The 16,996-nt window shown below is 37.4% G+C and overlaps 1 protein-coding gene across 1 annotated transcript in view; it reads left to right on the forward strand.

Annotated features, from left to right (window-relative positions):
* The window catches only part of agtpbp1 (ATP/GTP binding carboxypeptidase 1), a 48,356-nt gene that overhangs the window by 1,314 nt on the left and 30,046 nt on the right, over positions 1 to 16,996 (forward strand). Inside the window, exons 2-11 of the mRNA XM_033972236.2 lie at positions 357 to 410; positions 4,060 to 4,187; positions 9,997 to 10,064; positions 10,903 to 10,966; positions 11,621 to 11,767; positions 13,603 to 13,734; positions 13,819 to 13,912; positions 13,990 to 14,027; positions 14,287 to 14,495; positions 15,651 to 15,822. Of these exons, the coding sequence (XP_033828127.1) occupies positions 379 to 410; positions 4,060 to 4,187; positions 9,997 to 10,064; positions 10,903 to 10,966; positions 11,621 to 11,767; positions 13,603 to 13,734; positions 13,819 to 13,912; positions 13,990 to 14,027; positions 14,287 to 14,495; positions 15,651 to 15,822 (1,084 nt within the window). The 5' untranslated portion in view covers positions 357 to 378. The remainder of the gene's footprint in view (positions 1 to 356; positions 411 to 4,059; positions 4,188 to 9,996; positions 10,065 to 10,902; positions 10,967 to 11,620; positions 11,768 to 13,602; positions 13,735 to 13,818; positions 13,913 to 13,989; positions 14,028 to 14,286; positions 14,496 to 15,650; positions 15,823 to 16,996) is intronic.

The raw sequence follows: 16,996 nt of genomic DNA on the forward strand, positions 1-16,996 counted from the left end.
TAAACTGCGATAAAGACTGAGATGATCTGACAGTCAGATCTCAATTTGGTGCCATTTAACACAAAAAACATAAAATCTATTCTTCCAAAACCACTCTCTCCAAACCACATGCTTTTACTGCCACAGGACCGACTGTAAACTATGTTAATTAAAAAAGCCAAGTACTATTTGATCAAACATTTGTTTCAATGCTAACTGGACATGCCTTTATACACTTAACTGTATCTAAAGCACTGTTGGCCAGTTGCTCTTTTGCAGTAGGATGGACCAATGACTGAATAATAAACAAAGGGGTGTGGTTTAGGTGATGTGGTTGTGCTTATCTGTTGTACTAAGCCCAGTTGTTTTCATTGCAGATGAAATGTTGATGTGGGGAAAATGAACAGACCCAAAATGGCCTCAGAGAAAGGGTAAGTTGAACATTACCATTTTTGCAGAAGTGAAAATGACTGTCGTAACCACCTGTGTCCTCTTACTGTCCTCAAGTGATTCCATGGTTATGTTTTATGTTTGCTGTTAAAGCCTCGTTAGAGGCGGCATTTAAGGTGCGCACTGTTTCTGATTGTAGATTGATTACCTGTAAAAACTGAACAATCAAACACATAACTATTCATTGATTACATGGCTTATAGCAGGGGCACTCATCATTATTTGTGTAAGTATGAGTAAAAATGAGTAAGTATAATATCATATTATCGTGATAATTACTACATCAACTTGTCAACTTACTACATTAATTTCCTATCTGGAAGCTTGGACAATATATTTTTGGGGTCAGTATGCATCGTGTGTACAGTTTCTTTGCAGTACTTGGAAATTTTTTGTTATTTTTTGGCTATATAAGATTTACGCCATAAAAGTTTGAATAAAAAACTTCTATGACTCATTTCAGACAAAATTTAAGTGCTCTATCGTGACAGGTCTATGTCTAAGTATTTTGTCTCAGAAATAAGAGCCCGAAACGGTGCTAGGATTTAGCATTGACTGCCAGTTTCATTTCACTGTCTGAAAAAAAAGTGCATGTGAGTACTAGTGATGTGCCAAAGGGTTTGTGAGAGCTAAGAACAAGTTAGATATCTTTAAACACATTCTTTCACAGTTTGAATGCAATCAAATAGAAATCACAAATGTTCACAATGACCAAAAAGTAAAAGATCCCATTATTTCAGAATTATACTGTTGTCTTCATAAAATAATACTCTTTTAGTCTAACAGTTCATATTTCAGTCTTCTGTCAAATATGAATGCTCCTGGACGTGTTTAAAATGTACACACACAGTCCACTGAATCTTTATTTGAGAAAATTCAAGAGCAGGATTACTTGTCCAAAAAATTGTGAGTAGATATATTTTCCAAAGTCATTCAGCCCTCCCCCCTGGTGCTCTTTCTCTGCGGGCAATTGATTCTGTTGGATGAGCATTCAACTGTAAAATCTTGGCTCTGTATGAGACATTCAGTAATGAGATCACCACAGCAGACAACAGTCCACCATCATCACTAGACCACAGTATAGCCTGACAAAGCAGACACACCTACTTTCTATTTGAATGCAGGAGGATCTGGGATGGGGCTCAGCAATATCCTTTTTTTTTCCTTGTATTGATCAAGTCTAAACAGGGGCTCCCAGACTTCCGGTGGGACATGCCTAGAACACCTCCTTGGAGAGGCGTCCAGGGGGCATCCTAAACCGATGCCCAAGCCACCTCCTCAGCTGGCTTCTCTCGACGTGGAAGAGCAGCGGCTCAACTTTGTTGTTGAAGCATTGCTTCCCTCTCCTGAGGTGTCGGATGGTTTGCCAGAATGCCTTTGAGGTCGTCCAATAATCCGCCTCCATGGCCTCCCCAAACTCCTCCCAACCTCAAGTTTTTGCCACTGTGACACAAAATGTCTGAATTTTTTTACTGAGAGGATTGGTTGTAGATGTCTCCATTAAAGAGACCCAAACAAAATATTTGAAATTGACTGATATGTTTTTGTTTTGTTTTTTTCATGGCCAATGCAAATATGATTTTTTACAATCCAGAGAAACCAATGGCTGATAAGGTCATTTTCCCCCAATTATTTCATTTGAATTTGTTTACAAACTTATTCACAGTGTTGTTTTACTACAAACTGGATAAACGTGTAGTGTAGTCACATTTTTGCAATACCTTTTTGGACTGAAGTGTTCCAATAAAGCTTTATGCATGTATTCTGTGTATATTTACACAGCTGGTTGGGCCAAACTAAATATCAGCCTCTACTGGAGGCTGAAGCCAGATAGCTGATCATTTTAAAAGTGCAAATCTCGCCGCAACTGTACATTGCTACAAAATATAACTGAACAGTACAGATTTAGTGCTTAGTACTTAGCTCCATTGTGCTATTTTTTCTTGTTTTTCTGTAAGTTGCTGTTTTTGTTTTGACACAAATGGGCAATATCTTTCTCTGCTTCCTTCATCCATTGTGGAGTTTATCTGTCGTCTTTGCTGACCACTGACCAGTCCTTGAACATTTTTTTATTCAGGTAGGCAATATAGACTAAAAACAACATAGATCGGAGAAATGGATGATAAAATCAACCACAAAGGTGCAGAAATATCACTAATTTGGACCTTTATTTAGAAGATCTATTTAATTTGTAACCAACTATTTTTGCATCTGTTTATAGTTGTCATCCATTCAAATTTTGCATATCTCCAAAACAACCATTTCAACTGTCCATTTTAGATGTGTTTCCCACCTCTGTGTCAATGCGGTTAAACCATTCTCCATTCTCAACCATTTGTATTTTTTTTTAGTGTATTGCCAAATTTGAACCAGCACAGTTTGTTCAATCAATCTTAGTCCTTCACCCAGGCTGTCTATTTCTGCTGTCTATTTCTGCTGTCCGTACTCTATTTGCACCGTGGGTCTCACAGTCTATATCTCTATATAAGGACACATGAGAAGCTGTATTCCACCGGGTATAACCGCAGACTTTTGGCTCCTCTGTGTTTGCCGTTGATGTAACAGTTGACCTTTGACCCTGTATTTCTAGTTCAGATTATTGCAGGTGAAATAAGGGCAGATAATACGGTTATATAGGGTTGGCCTGCTCAACGCAATGCCCTTATATTACGTTGCCCTGCTCACCATGGTCTGTTTCTTGTGTTACTTTAGGTTTTTTTTGGGCACAGAGTTTGTTAAAGGGTATATCACACTATTTTTTGGTCTATGTTATAATGTTTTCTCATGACAAAAGTACTCTGTTCCACCTTGTGATGTCATGCCATTGTACAGGAAATGCTCCACTGTGTTTTTAAACTCCATACACTTTCACTTAAAGTAAAAGGTAGGTGTTAATTTGACGTCACAAAGTGGAACAGAGCATTTTGAGCTTTGGAGATGTAGACAGACTAATAATAAAGGCTTACTCAGACATATGTGAAAGAAACAAAACACAACTCCAGATGTGTTTGTGATGAGGCAACATTATCACATGGCTTAAAGCTCATAAGAGTCAATTCTGCATAATATAGGAGCTTTAAGGGTTTTTTCCAAAGCTTTTAAAAACAGTTTTTATAAAAGGAACAAAAATGTAGAACCTTAACTTTTGTTTCCTGTGTCCATACTAAATATGTTTTGATCTACTTTTTGGCCATAACAGTTACCATTACAGGAATAGAACCTGCTGTTGAATGTCTTTTAACCATGTTCCCTTTTCTTATTTAACCTCTGAAGTTGTATTTAGAGCAATCTGTGCAAGTTTGAGTAATCCTGCCTTAGAGTGATTATATCAGTGGCATAAATTAGTTTCAGTTTGATCATTTACTTATCATCTATAACCCCTAGATACAAACTAAAGTAACAATATTAATTCACCACGAACCGTACTGAAATCCAGTTTTTACCAGTTTTTCATCCATTTTACAACACCCCTAGGTAAAACTAATTCCGTGTGAACAGGGCTTATATTTTCTTCAGCAATATATCACACTTGTTATCATTACAGGCTTTTTAAATTTCATTTCAATTTATATTCTAAAAAATGCGTATTCTAATGTGACCTGTTGTTTTATGTTTTCATGTCTGTTGCAGTGTTCCAAGTAACTCCAGGGTGATGATGATGCTGGCTCAGCTGGAGAGGATGAATGGAGACCTGGGGAGACAGGCGGAGACGGCCCGACAGCTCACAGCAAAGATCCTACACCTCATACAGACACAAGGTGAGAGGCTGTGCTCTACAAAGTCTACCTCAGGACAGAAGCAGGATTTACAGCTGAATAATTTGGGGAATACTCTGTTGATGTTTTTAGAGGGAATTTCACGAGATGTTAGATGACCTACTACCCGATTTCCAGGCTTGAGTCAGGAACATGTTTTAACTTGAACCTTTACCCACTTTGTCCTTTCTATCTCTGTGATATTGCACCATGACACAGAAACAACCATCTGGGATACTGTCCTCCTTATAGTTCTCATATCTCTGCCTACTATTAATTTATATCACTCTTAAAACTGCACGATGACAGAGAATGAAGTGTCTGGGATAGTGTTCGGCTGCTGTTTACCCGTGATTCTTAGTAACAATGTGCCTGGTTGGATGAAAAAAAAAAAAAAAAAAAACGGTGACCCAGTCTGTAGCTTCTGTGTTAGTTACTACCCAAGAAAATGCTATGTAAAAAAATAGATTATATTTTCTTATTTAAATGTCCTGTATTACGCAAAATGACTCTCTTGAGCTTTAAGCCATGTTATAATGTTGTTACCTCATCAAAACATACCTGGAGCTGTGTTTTGTTTCATTCACACGTGTTTTTTGCATTATTAGGCTCAGAGCTCAAAATGCTCTATTCCACCCTGTGATGTCATGAAGTGGTAGTTTTCAAGCTAACAGCTACTTTTTACCTTTAGTTCAGCAGAGATTGGCAATTCCAGGACTGAAGTTATCCAAATGACTCTAATGATGGTGTACAGACTTTAAAAAACACAGTGTTAATCTTGTGAAAGGGAAACACAGTGAAGCACTTCCTGTATTACCACATGACATCACAAGGTGGATTGGTTTTCTGTTTGAGAGAAGAACTCAGCCTAAATATGCAGGAGTTGGGTGTTAAACGTGTGAATGAAACAAAATACGACTCTAGGTATGTTTGTGATGAGGAAACCACTTTATAGCCTAGATCAGAAGATAATGTAATATACCCTCTTTAACAGCTTTTTTGCCATAGAATGCATGATTTAAAGAGAATTTACCTTGACAAAACTAATTTAAATCAGGCTCAAAGCCTTTAATTTACATGCATTTTCAAAGCTAAAGTTCACAATAGTTTTCAATACATCATGGGGCCGTTAATGTGACACGATAGTTGCAGATTGGATGTCTTTAGCTATCTTAAGTGTGGGGACATAACTCTTTTAATGTTTAAACATGTGTTACTGAAGCTGCTGTCCTGAGGTGATCATGCATGTCCCATCGTCTGAAGTGTAAATAGAGATGGCTCTGACTTTGATAGTTAAAGCAGCAGTATTTTAATCCACACTGAGGCCCGCTCTGCTTTCTTTGGTTACTCTTGTGAAAGGGAAGCACTAGTAGATATGAGACCAGAGGAGCACGAGAAGGAAACAGGAGAGGCTCAGAGTCCGTGGTCATGATTAAAGGTTTCCTGGTCTTATTTAAAACCTCCCTAATTGCTCCTTTAGTGTTGTGACAGCCCGAGTAGCAGAATACTTCACTCGGATTTCAAACAATGCCATTGCACCGTTATATAATCTGTAATGAAACTATTATGAGATGCATTCATTGTTCAAACCCTTAATCCCTTAAAACTCTTTGAACCGATACACAATATGTTTTATAGGTTTCAAAGTTTGCAGAATTTGCACTATGTTTATTTGTGAAACCCCATTAGATAAGAATAGTGTGTGGAAAAAGCTCTCAGCCTCCATGACTCTTCATTATGACCATCAGCTGTTGGTCACTTCTCCTTCTACCTCCTTTGACGTCCCTCAGAAACCACAAGGGCTTAACATGTAATGTGTCTGAGGAGGAGCAGAGGAGGGGAGAAGAGGGGACGAAAAGAAGGTCATAAAAGGAGACGAGGGGGGTGGAGAGGAGATGAGAAAAAAGATGTGTGACAGGTATGTGAGACGTGGTGGGGAGTTCGTAGGAAAGAAGAGAAAGGACAGGAAAGATGGGGGGAGGAGAGGTGAAGTGAGGCTGGCGGAGAGGAGAAAGGGAGAGGAGGTGAGAAAAAAGATGGGTGACAGGTGGGCGAGAGGATAGGGGGAATAAGGGAAAATGATTAGGAAAGGAGAGGAAAGGCGGGGGGAAGAAGAGAAGGAGAGTAGGTGAGAAAAAAGATGGGTGACAGGTGGATGGGATGTGAGGAGGGGGTGAGGGAAGAGGAGAAGAAGGGGGAGGGAAAGAGGGGGTGGGCTGTTTAAAGTAACAGTACACCAGAGTGGATTTTGCTGTTCTCTTGTCTCATGTTCAGAAGCTTATGATCTCAAGTTTGTGTGTTTGTGGTTCAGTGTAAGTAAGTTATATACAACCCGGACTCTTCTATCTCTTACTAAAAATCTGATAGGATTTTTTTTCAGAATACAAAGTAATGATTTATCTGTGAGATTATTGTTCAAAATCAGTAATCAGGTTATGCACAGACTTTAATTTGGTCCAAGGAGCAGTAACTTTTGAGAGAAGACTGAAATATGAACTGTTGAACCGATACAAGAATCGCACACATTTCACAACATGTTAGTAGAGATGTAAATTAAAATGCCCCCTTGTCTCCCAATGGAGACAAGGGGGCATTTTTATTGTTGCAATGCACAATATGTAAGCTAATTTGCTAATTGTGACCATTAAAATTTAAAGCTGTACGGTGTAACTTCTGGTAAAAACTGCTCAGAGTAAGAATGCTTTTTTTAGGTATTTAAATTTTTTTTTTTTTTTTTTTTTTTTTTTTAAACAGTTGTTTTCTATGCAAAATAGATATGGTTATTGTCATACTGTGGAACATTTTGGGCAATGCAAAAATATATGGTGAGTGACCTCCCACCAGAAAAGTAACACCTTTAAGTTAAAAGATACCGGTATTTAAAAATCCATGGGTTTCAGAGTGATTAAAAATAGCACTGTTGCCATAGACAAAGAAATACCAATTCATAATTCATAAATAATTCATAAATAACACAAAATTGAATAGTGAATGAAGTCCTCAAAATGTCTTGAACAGGAAGCTGAAACCCAGGAATAGCACAGTAATGACCTAGCACTTCTTATGTAAATTATGCCCCATACATTTGCTAAACCATCTGTAGAGAGGTTACATTACAAACTATACACTCTCGTCTCGTGCCCCCCGCTGGCTTAAGAAGAAAAAAAAAAGCTAGCCTGTAAAGTCAAAGTATCCAGTGCAGTTGTCAGTTCCATAGGGGCAGTTGTTAGGTTCAGTTTTCATGTGCGGTACTAATAGTTCATAACACTTAGTTGTACAGTAAGCAGCTGAAACACTTGTAGTCACTAGAACCAGTTTCTTTGATTTTTAAATAAATAATGCATCCTTAATTACAAAGTTTTGGTGATTTTAGTGTTGATTTTTTGGGGAATCCTTTTGGCCTAAACCTGGATTTTTTAAGTGTTATTTTAATTATCATTTAGATTTTTTGCAAATGTTTTTAAAAGATGGATTACTACAGCAGAAAGTACCGGCGGTCTATGATGTGCTTGGATGCAGAAGGTAGGCACTGCGTTCTGGTGCTGAATCTTTAATGTAATTTTACAAGACATCCAATATGGCCAATGGATACAGCAGGAGCCTATAAATATGTAATAACTGTCATCTTTTATATTTGTTTATGTGACAGATATGCGTAGCTACTAACATTTTATTGGATAACTAATTAAAATATATATGTTTAGCCTATAGCAACAGGTTTAGTTTATACCTAAAGCAAGATGGCAATGTAAGTTTGTCTCTAACCAATAAAATGTACCATTCTATGAAGTCTTAGCATGTTTTAAATGTCCTAACCCTGTAGTTTAGACCTCTATAAACATGTTCTGAAATGCATGTGATTCTTGTATTAGTTTAGCAGTTCAGATTTCAGTCTCAAATGTTAATGCGCCTCAATGAGTGACGTGCTGTATTCAGTGAACTAAGTTTTGATTTAAAAATGATCGATCAGTTCTCTATGAAATATCAATGAGCGATTTCTCCCAAATTATTCAGTCCCCAACATCAAGTCCCCAATATGAATAATACTTTATTGTGCTAATATTTTAATACTAATTATTTGCCTTTTTGATTTGCCAATTAAAATTTTTCAAGTAATGTTTTAATTCTTTAATTCTGGTTAATTGTTCAGACGTCACTTTCATTGCTTTAAAGCAGACCTGTTTTTAACCATGTTATAGTTGTTTCCTTCTCATTTAGCCTCTTGAAGTTGTATTTGGAGTGATTCATGTTTGAGCAATCTTTAATCACTTATTTTCAAAACGCCCGTTTTCACCACCGGCACATGCCCACTGTTCTGTAATTCATTCTCTAATTTGATTTGCTTAATCTGACGAATCCTATGTGTATCACAGAGTCGCACAGTCATTTTGGTACAAATGAAAAATAATCCACTGCTCACTAGTATGATCTGCAGCTGTCCGTAGGAGGAGCCGATGACTTCATGACTCCTTGTTGTGATGACGTTTACGATGACGTCAGCTCCCATTGGGAGTTGTTTTCTTTTTCACTTTAACAATTTCTTTTAATACGTCATTTTAGATCAATATTGTAATTTAAAATGTCCAAAATGTAACACAGTGACCCACGGGTGTCATAGATTATAACTAAAGCAGACACAAGCGCGACATGGAATAAAGTATGGCTGAATGACTTTGTATAATCACAGTGTATATTTTAAACATTTGAGGGAAGAAATGTGATCTGATAAACTAACACATGTATCACACACATTTCAGAACAGCTCTTTGTTACAAGGTTAGCAGGTTCTTCACATGATTGAAAGAATATGTAATGTTTGCTGTGGATTCTGGGATATTTGGCCTGCCTAAAAAATCTTACACATTTTTATTAACTTTTTGTGACCATTCATATTGGGACTCATTTTGCAGCCTCACTATACACACTACAATAATAATCTCTGCATCATATCTATGGTATTGTGACAGTCTAACTCTAGTCTATGTGTCCTGCAGGGCTCACACTGGTCTGGTATGAGAGTAATGTTTTTGTGCACTCCACTCCCCTTGTTTACATGCTCTGACACGTGCAGAGCTCGACACATTTATTACCACTGTGTCCATCTTTGTGTAGTTGTTTTGCATCATAGGACAGTGCTTTACAAATCAGGGCTCCTCCATATGTGACTGACTTTACTTTACACTAATTCAACTTAACAAATCCACAGTAAAGGGTCTAACCATAACATATGTTTGAAGTTACACAAGGAGTCAAGAATCTGTCAGCTCTTCAATAACAGGACAAATTTACAGTGATTTACAGGGTAGTGAAGATGCAGAGGACAGGAGGACGTGCTCTCACTGAGTGGGACTTATGGGTGAAATGGTGACTCAGGGAGGTACAGAAGTCTCATAATAAAATGGTGGACTTGTTCTGAGTTATTTATTTATATTGCTTTTTAAATAACAGTTTAAAATACATTTATTCAAACTAAATACTTTTGATCAGTGCACCTAGTTTGTCATGGATTTATGAGAGAAAGTAGTTTACAATTCTACAGTACTACGAAATAATGATGCAGCTCAGCACAAAGATGTGAGCAGAGTCAAGGGAGAGAGGAAAACTGAATTTTTCTGAGCACACAAGCTCCAATGGAAATACAAGATTACTCAAACATTCATTAATCAATCTAAATACAACTTGAATAATCTAATGTTGAGGGAAAACATTTATAACATGGTTAAAGTTCCATATTATAATGTCCTGTTTTAAAACCTGATGCCCACCTTATTTAAAACCTATGTTAAATATTTTCCTGTTTGTTGTGTTGCAGAGAAGAGCGGAAAGGAGGTGATGTCCAAAGGGTCCAGTGGCATGGAGGTCATCCTGGCATCTCTGGAGGTCAGTCGTTAATCCTCCTTAAATATAACCAGTGTGTTTTTGTGAACTCTTTGTGTAGGAAAGCAGCGTGAGATGTGATTTGTTTTAAAACATTTTAAAAACAGAACTAGTTCATTTTAAAGTGGGACCAAACACCTAAAACGCGCATAACTGCATTTCAGATAGAGCTGCTAAACAGGCAGTACCTGGAGGACTAAAGGGGAGAGTGAGGGGAGAGGAGGGGCTGGTTTAACAAGTGTCCACACTTCAAACTCTGCCCCTGCAGCTAGATGTTTGTAATCAGATACACCTGACTTTAATCAAGGCAGTGCTGTGTGATGTCACCAATACAAATAGTTTTTGTGGCAACAGGGGGCAGCGTATGTTTTATACGTTTTAGAGCTGCACCAAGTAACCTAATAACACTAAAATTGCAAAAAAAATGACTTGGAACAATAGATAATGCCATTAAAACTTCACATACACAGTTAAGTCGCAAAAAAATGGATTTGCATCGATACAAAGTCCACATTCCTGCATCATAATTATTCACCACAATGAGTTTGTAAGCACTTTTCACAACTTTCACAGACCAGAATGGAGTTCTGCCATCTTTGTGCTACAACAACTAGCATGCTAACAACACACCAGTAGTCTATGGATGAGAAAAGCATCTATTATTAGATGCAGACAGCACAAAGTATTCTCATTTTGACTTTAAAAGCTGCTTTTAATATACATCTGTACTGAGGCAGGACAATTTTATTTTATCACATGAAAAAATTGGGTACAGTCCCTCTGAATTCAAACTTTTCTATCTGAACATAAAAGTGAATCATGTGTCTTGTTTCTTCAATAGAACACTCATGATGTCCAAACCATCCTGAACATTCTGAGCATTCTCACTGAGCTTCTCACTATTGGTAAGTTATGCTGGGCTTTCAGTCAAAGACATCAGTGCAACACACTCAACAATTTCATGTTCTACTGGTACCAAAAATGCAGGTACAGACAATTAATACTGTTACTATAGTACTGGTACTCTTTTTTAAGTCCTGAATAGTTCATAATCTAGGCACTAATCACTACAAATGAATGAAATAAACATTAAGATACAGTTTTTATTCAAGGAAATAGTTTTCAATGGGATAATAGTAGGATTCTTTTTAGTAATTTTATATAATAACTCATGCAGAAATAGGCACCAAAAAAGTAATGTTCAGGTACCATTACTAAAAAAACAGACATTGTCCACTAGTACCCAATAATATAGACAGGTACCCAGCTCTAAAGTTGTGTAAATGTAAAAATGATAGAATGTTATCCTCTCTTCTTCATAATGAGCTTTTCCTGCCAAGCTGAAGCAATCATAATCGGTCTATTTAAGCTGACGTTCATTCAGTATATGATAGATGCAGCCACTACTTCTTATTTATACTAGTTAAGGTTGTCAAAAGTAATGAAAATCGGATACTAATCGATACCAAAACAAATATCAAAACTAGATACACATTTGAGCATTGATACTTATAAAGTCACAGGCCTGGGTGTCGTCTGATCCTGTGTTTGTTGTCCAGGCCGTGGTCGCAGAGTGGGGGTGTTTGTGTCTAAAGGAGGAACAGGAATACTGTTTCAGACACTTCTCTCTGTGAGTAAAGAGATGCCTCCCAGTGAAGAGCTCATGCTACAGCTGCACTCGCTGCTGGCAAAGGTCGGCCCCAAAGGTAAGGCGTACAGCTTTATCTAATCACTGGTAAAACACTGAATACACTGAGGGTTAAATCTATTATTTAGGCCACTGGCTCCCTAACTGCGATATTGATACCCCCAGACGTATGGAGACTGAGCCAGGGAAGAAAAGTGTCATTATTGGATTATACATTTCATTATTTGGAGGCTTGTCCTAAACTTATTTTGTTTGTTTTAAGATAGTTTATTCCCCTTTTCCACCAAGGTGCTGGTTCTCGGCTGTCTCACTGTCAGTTGTGGACGGATGCTAATTCTGAGCTTCGCTTACCAGCTAGCAATTAGCATTTTTTTTTTTTTTTTTCCCTCACTGCTCCTTTTTTCTGTATGAACACTATAATATGTAACCTTTATATTTACTACTCCACTGGACCTGGTTCTCATTTCTGGCCCGACTAGTGCTGAGTCAGAACCAGATCTCAACACCTGGAGCAACATTTTTGAGTGGAAAACGGCAGAATTGGTTCTGAAATGGGAACTGGCCCAGGACTGGCACCAGTTTGGTGGAAAATGGATATTATAGATCCGGTTTAGACCTGGTTTAGACCTGGTTTAGACCTGGTTTAGACCTGGTTTAGACCTGGTTTAGACCTGGTTTAGACCTGGTTTAGACCTGGTTTAGACCTGGTTTAGACCTGGTTTAGACTTGATGGTACTTGGAAGGCCTCATATTATCTTGGTTCTTGTTGTGAAAAGTTTGAGAACCACTGTGCATATTAAAATATAAATGAACCAAAAGGTGAAGGAACCCAAAAGTGAAAGCCTTGTACAAATGAAGAATGAATCTCAACTGTTTTCAGTATGAAAAGGTTGGAAGGATTGGGTCTGTTTGACAGGGATAATCAGCAGGAACCACTCAGATAGTCATTCATTCCAAAATTGGCTATATTTTAGTTTCAGAGTTTCCACAAACCCTCTGGCCTCTGTCCTTGCTACAGTGAAATGCTTGGTGCCTTCCAAGAGTAACAGTCCCATGTTCTTTTAAAGCTATGAACCCAGGGGCCTCTAAAGGACATGTTTGGGATACAGCCAAGGACTATAGGCCAAGACTAGGGCTATATATCTGATTAGTTTTGACATGGTGCTTTGTGTTTGGGATGTACAATATTTAACTAGTACATGCGCAGTTAAAGCCATAGTATGTAACTTTCATGTGTATATGTATTTATGTATAGAGAATGTAACGTGGTCCTGCATGTTTCCATGGAAATGTTATGCCTTTGGCTATAATATTCCACAGTATGGCATAAAACATATCTATCTCTATGGAGAATGAACCAAAAGTATGGTTTTAATTTTTTCCATCGTGCAGTTGACTTTCCACCTCCGGAAAGTTACAAACTGTACCTTTTAACTTGAAATAAGAACATCTATGTATGTATTTGATGTAGTAACATTTTCCCACTTAAATGCATTTCAAAAAATGATTTGCCATTTGTCACTGAAATTGATCGATTGAACGTAATAAGTCAAAAATTAACAGACGTATGATTTTGTTTGAAACAAAAAAATATATATATCAGAAATGGCTTGACACAAAAATGCAACATTCTAATCTAGACCAAGAAACTAAACACATATAAATAAATACAAATAAACAAATAATATTCAAAAGAAGACTGAATATAGGCCATTTTAACAATAGTATAGCTCCCCAGGTATGTTACAGGATTTATGTATTTTTGAGCTTCCAACTTCCAACAGTTTTTTGAACAATTAATATTCAGATTTGGTTTTAGATCTACGTTGAAACAGTTTTAGACCTTATTTCAGTTCGGAGTTTTTAAATAATGAATTACAAATGTGTGTTCAGACAGGAAGTTTGGTGTTGCGGCACGTCTTACTGGAGCTTTAAACGTCACCGTCAATTTGATCAAACAAAACCTACAGAATCCCAAACTGCTGCTGCCCTGTCTCCAAGTTCTGAGGGTCTACTCCGCCAACTGTGAGTAACTCCAGCCTCTACTCCGCCTTTTCAATCTCTCTATAGCTCTCATAGTAAACTCACTCACATGTTGGTCTATCCTAGCTGTCAATGCGATTTCAATGGGAAAGAACGGTGTGGTGGAGCTCATGTTCAAGATTCTGTCGCCTTACACCAAGAAAAACACCAGTCTGCTTAAGTAAGTGTCTGCAGTTTAAGAAAGTTATTGGGTGCTCAGTCATAGTTAAAGAATATATGTGACTGTGTTTTTAACAGGGTGGCTTTAGATGCACTGGGAGCCCTGCTGAAATCAAGTAAGTCATTTAAAGGTGTACTGTGTAATTTTTTCTGGTGCAGGCTATTACTAACCATGTGCAGTAAGGCCAGCAGTGGGATCAATCATAGGGCAGAAGCCAAAGGTAAAGCATCAAAGTGAACCTAAATAAACATGGGAATGGAAATGTGCAGAGGGAAATGCTTTGTGCATTTGAGGATCTGGTCTATAATCTATGAAAAACACCGCTGCTCTTTCATTGCATCCAACAAAAGCTGACTGTTTTTTGCATCTTTTAGAAACCAACGCCCGCCGCGCAGTGGATGGCGGTTACGTGCCCATTTTACTGGCCCTGTATGCGGACTGGCACCGTAATGACACTCGGCATCGCCACATGCTGATCAGAAAGGGACTCTTGGTTTCTCTCAGAAACATCACCAACATAAAGCTGGGCAGGAAGGCGTTTATAGAGGCCGACGGAATGAGGGTGCTCTACAATACCTCCACAGTGAGTACACATAGTGGGTTCACTTGCCAGTCTAACAACAGTGAATACAAAACCCCAATATATACATATAAAAACAGCTCAATTAACTTGCTTATGTTAAATCAACTTTTCAGAGCTTTTAATCATATTATACTTGTTTTCTCTCACCATTTACTCACCCAAAGTTGTATTTGGAGTGATTTGTGCACATTTGAGCAATCTTTAATCAGTTGTTTTCAAGACGCCACGTTGCCAAGCAATTTCTATTTTCAGTGCCACCGGTAGACACCCTCTGCTCTGTACTTCTCCTCTTGTCCAATTTAATTGTCTTTATCTGTAATATGCTTAGAATTCAGCAGCGTTCCTTAGTCATTTTAGTACAAACAAAAAAAAATAGAAAAATTGCGGCTAGCTATTCATTGGCCTTCGTGGCTCTTTGCTGTGAAGTTGATAAAAGTAACAAGTCCACTGACTTCCACATTAGAAATCAAGTCATATTGTGATTTAAAATGTGCAAATTATGACAAAATGATTCATGGTTGTCATAGATTAAACTATGTAGCAGACACAAGCACAATATGTTGATTCATACTTTTTCTTTGATTTTGCTCCTGTATCTGTACTTTTACTTCAGTAACAGAATTTTGTACTTCTTTCACCACTGTTTAAAACATATAGTTTATTTTCAAATGCAAGCATATTGTCTGTAGAAAAACCTTTAAGCCATAATATTATTTTGACAAATTTTAGGACCCAACCCCTAAGAAAAATGATAATTTTCAATATATGTGACTTTCTGTTTGATTATTTCTTTCAAAAACAGTGGATTTCCCATAGAGTTATATTCATGGGTTTCAGCTTCCTGTTATGTGCAACATTCAGATTGTTTGTTTTAATTTGTTAATCGCTATGGCAACAGTCCTATTTTTACCCATGTCCATGCCTTCCATCTGAAATGCTGACATTAAATCCTAGAACATCTTGACCACATGTCTGATAAGTAACTAAGAAACAGCATCTTCCTCCACACTTTTGCTCTACATAATACATTTGTAATAATATAGTTTTATATCTCACTTTTCACAGTAACTCAAAAACAATTTACATAGTTTCAACATAAAACAATGACAAGCAAAGTAAACAAACAAAAATGATATATTGTGTTCTGTCTTTCAGGAGTGTCTCCCCGTGCGAACCCTGGACCCGCTCATAAACACATCCAGTCTGATCATGAGGAAGTGTTTCCCCAAAAACCGCCTCCCTCTCCCCACCATCCAATCAGCCTTCAGCTTCCCACTGCCCCACGTCCCAGGGTCAGGACCAGGAGGGTACAGCCAGGCTCCAGGCGGTGAGACGAGTACACTAAACATGCACAAAATGTACAATAATGCTGTTTATTTATAAGAACCTTTCAAGTTTCACAAGATCATCCGACAATAAGAAAGACATAATGAAAACAAATGCAAAACAATACAATCAAAGAAATTGTTCAAAAGCAATACAAAAGTTTATGATAAAATATGTATTGAAGATGCACTATGTACCTTTTCTGCCTGTAATATTCCACAGCATGGCATTATGTGTCTACTTAGTGCTTGTTTCATTACATGTGTTTCTATTACCTTGAAAAACATTCTTACTACAAGCAGGGTTGCCTTTCCATAAAACTGTAACCTGTAACTTTGCCACATGCTTGTCCCCATGGAGACCGATAAGCTTAATGCTAAGGCTGGACCGATATGGATTTTGTTTTTTGTTTTTTTTTTAGTTTTTGTTTTTTAGGCTGATACAAAACCGATATAAGTGGCTTTAGAGATCCCGATAGCCAATATAACCAGAGATGTTTTTAATGATGTAAAAATCCACTGTAATTCTTCAACTGATTATAAAACTTAGGTCACTCTCTATTATTATTTTTTTTTACGTTGGGTTTATTTAGGCTACATTTATGGTTATTATGCTAACTTTTATTTTATTTTATTCAGAAGTTTAGATAACAGATCATCACATATTAGGACATTTATCTGTCTGTAAATTGGATTAAGGAGAGTCTAAGCTTTATAATGAGATAAAACATGCTCACGTGGCCATATCTGCAAATATCGGCTAAACTTAGGCCGATTGTCGATACGTCTCCAAGTGTCCATATTGGGCCTAGTTAATGCCATACTGTTAAGCATTTTGGCCAAACCCAGATCATCATGGAGACAATTAGGTGCAGGTGTTCAATCTTAAATCGAACACATATTTATTATTAATTTAGTGTTTAGTGTAGTGGCAAATTATTTATTCTTTGTGTCTGTCAAAAAATGTATTTGAAGTACTGCCAAAGATACCAACCAGACTGCTACATTTAAATTGGACTTTATGTTCACTTCACCATATGTTTGCCTCTACGTATGACAGCTGTTTGTGTTTTCCATGAGTTTTTCAAAGATAATTAGTCCAAATCCTTATCAACGGTACCGCACACACTGTCACTGAACACAACTCAGTACACCCAGTTTGCACAGACAACTCTA

The sequence above is a fragment of the Periophthalmus magnuspinnatus genome, chromosome 9 (genome assembly GCF_009829125.3).
Source record: "Periophthalmus magnuspinnatus isolate fPerMag1 chromosome 9, fPerMag1.2.pri, whole genome shotgun sequence".
Lineage (NCBI taxonomy): Eukaryota > Metazoa > Chordata > Actinopteri > Gobiiformes > Gobiidae > Periophthalmus > Periophthalmus magnuspinnatus.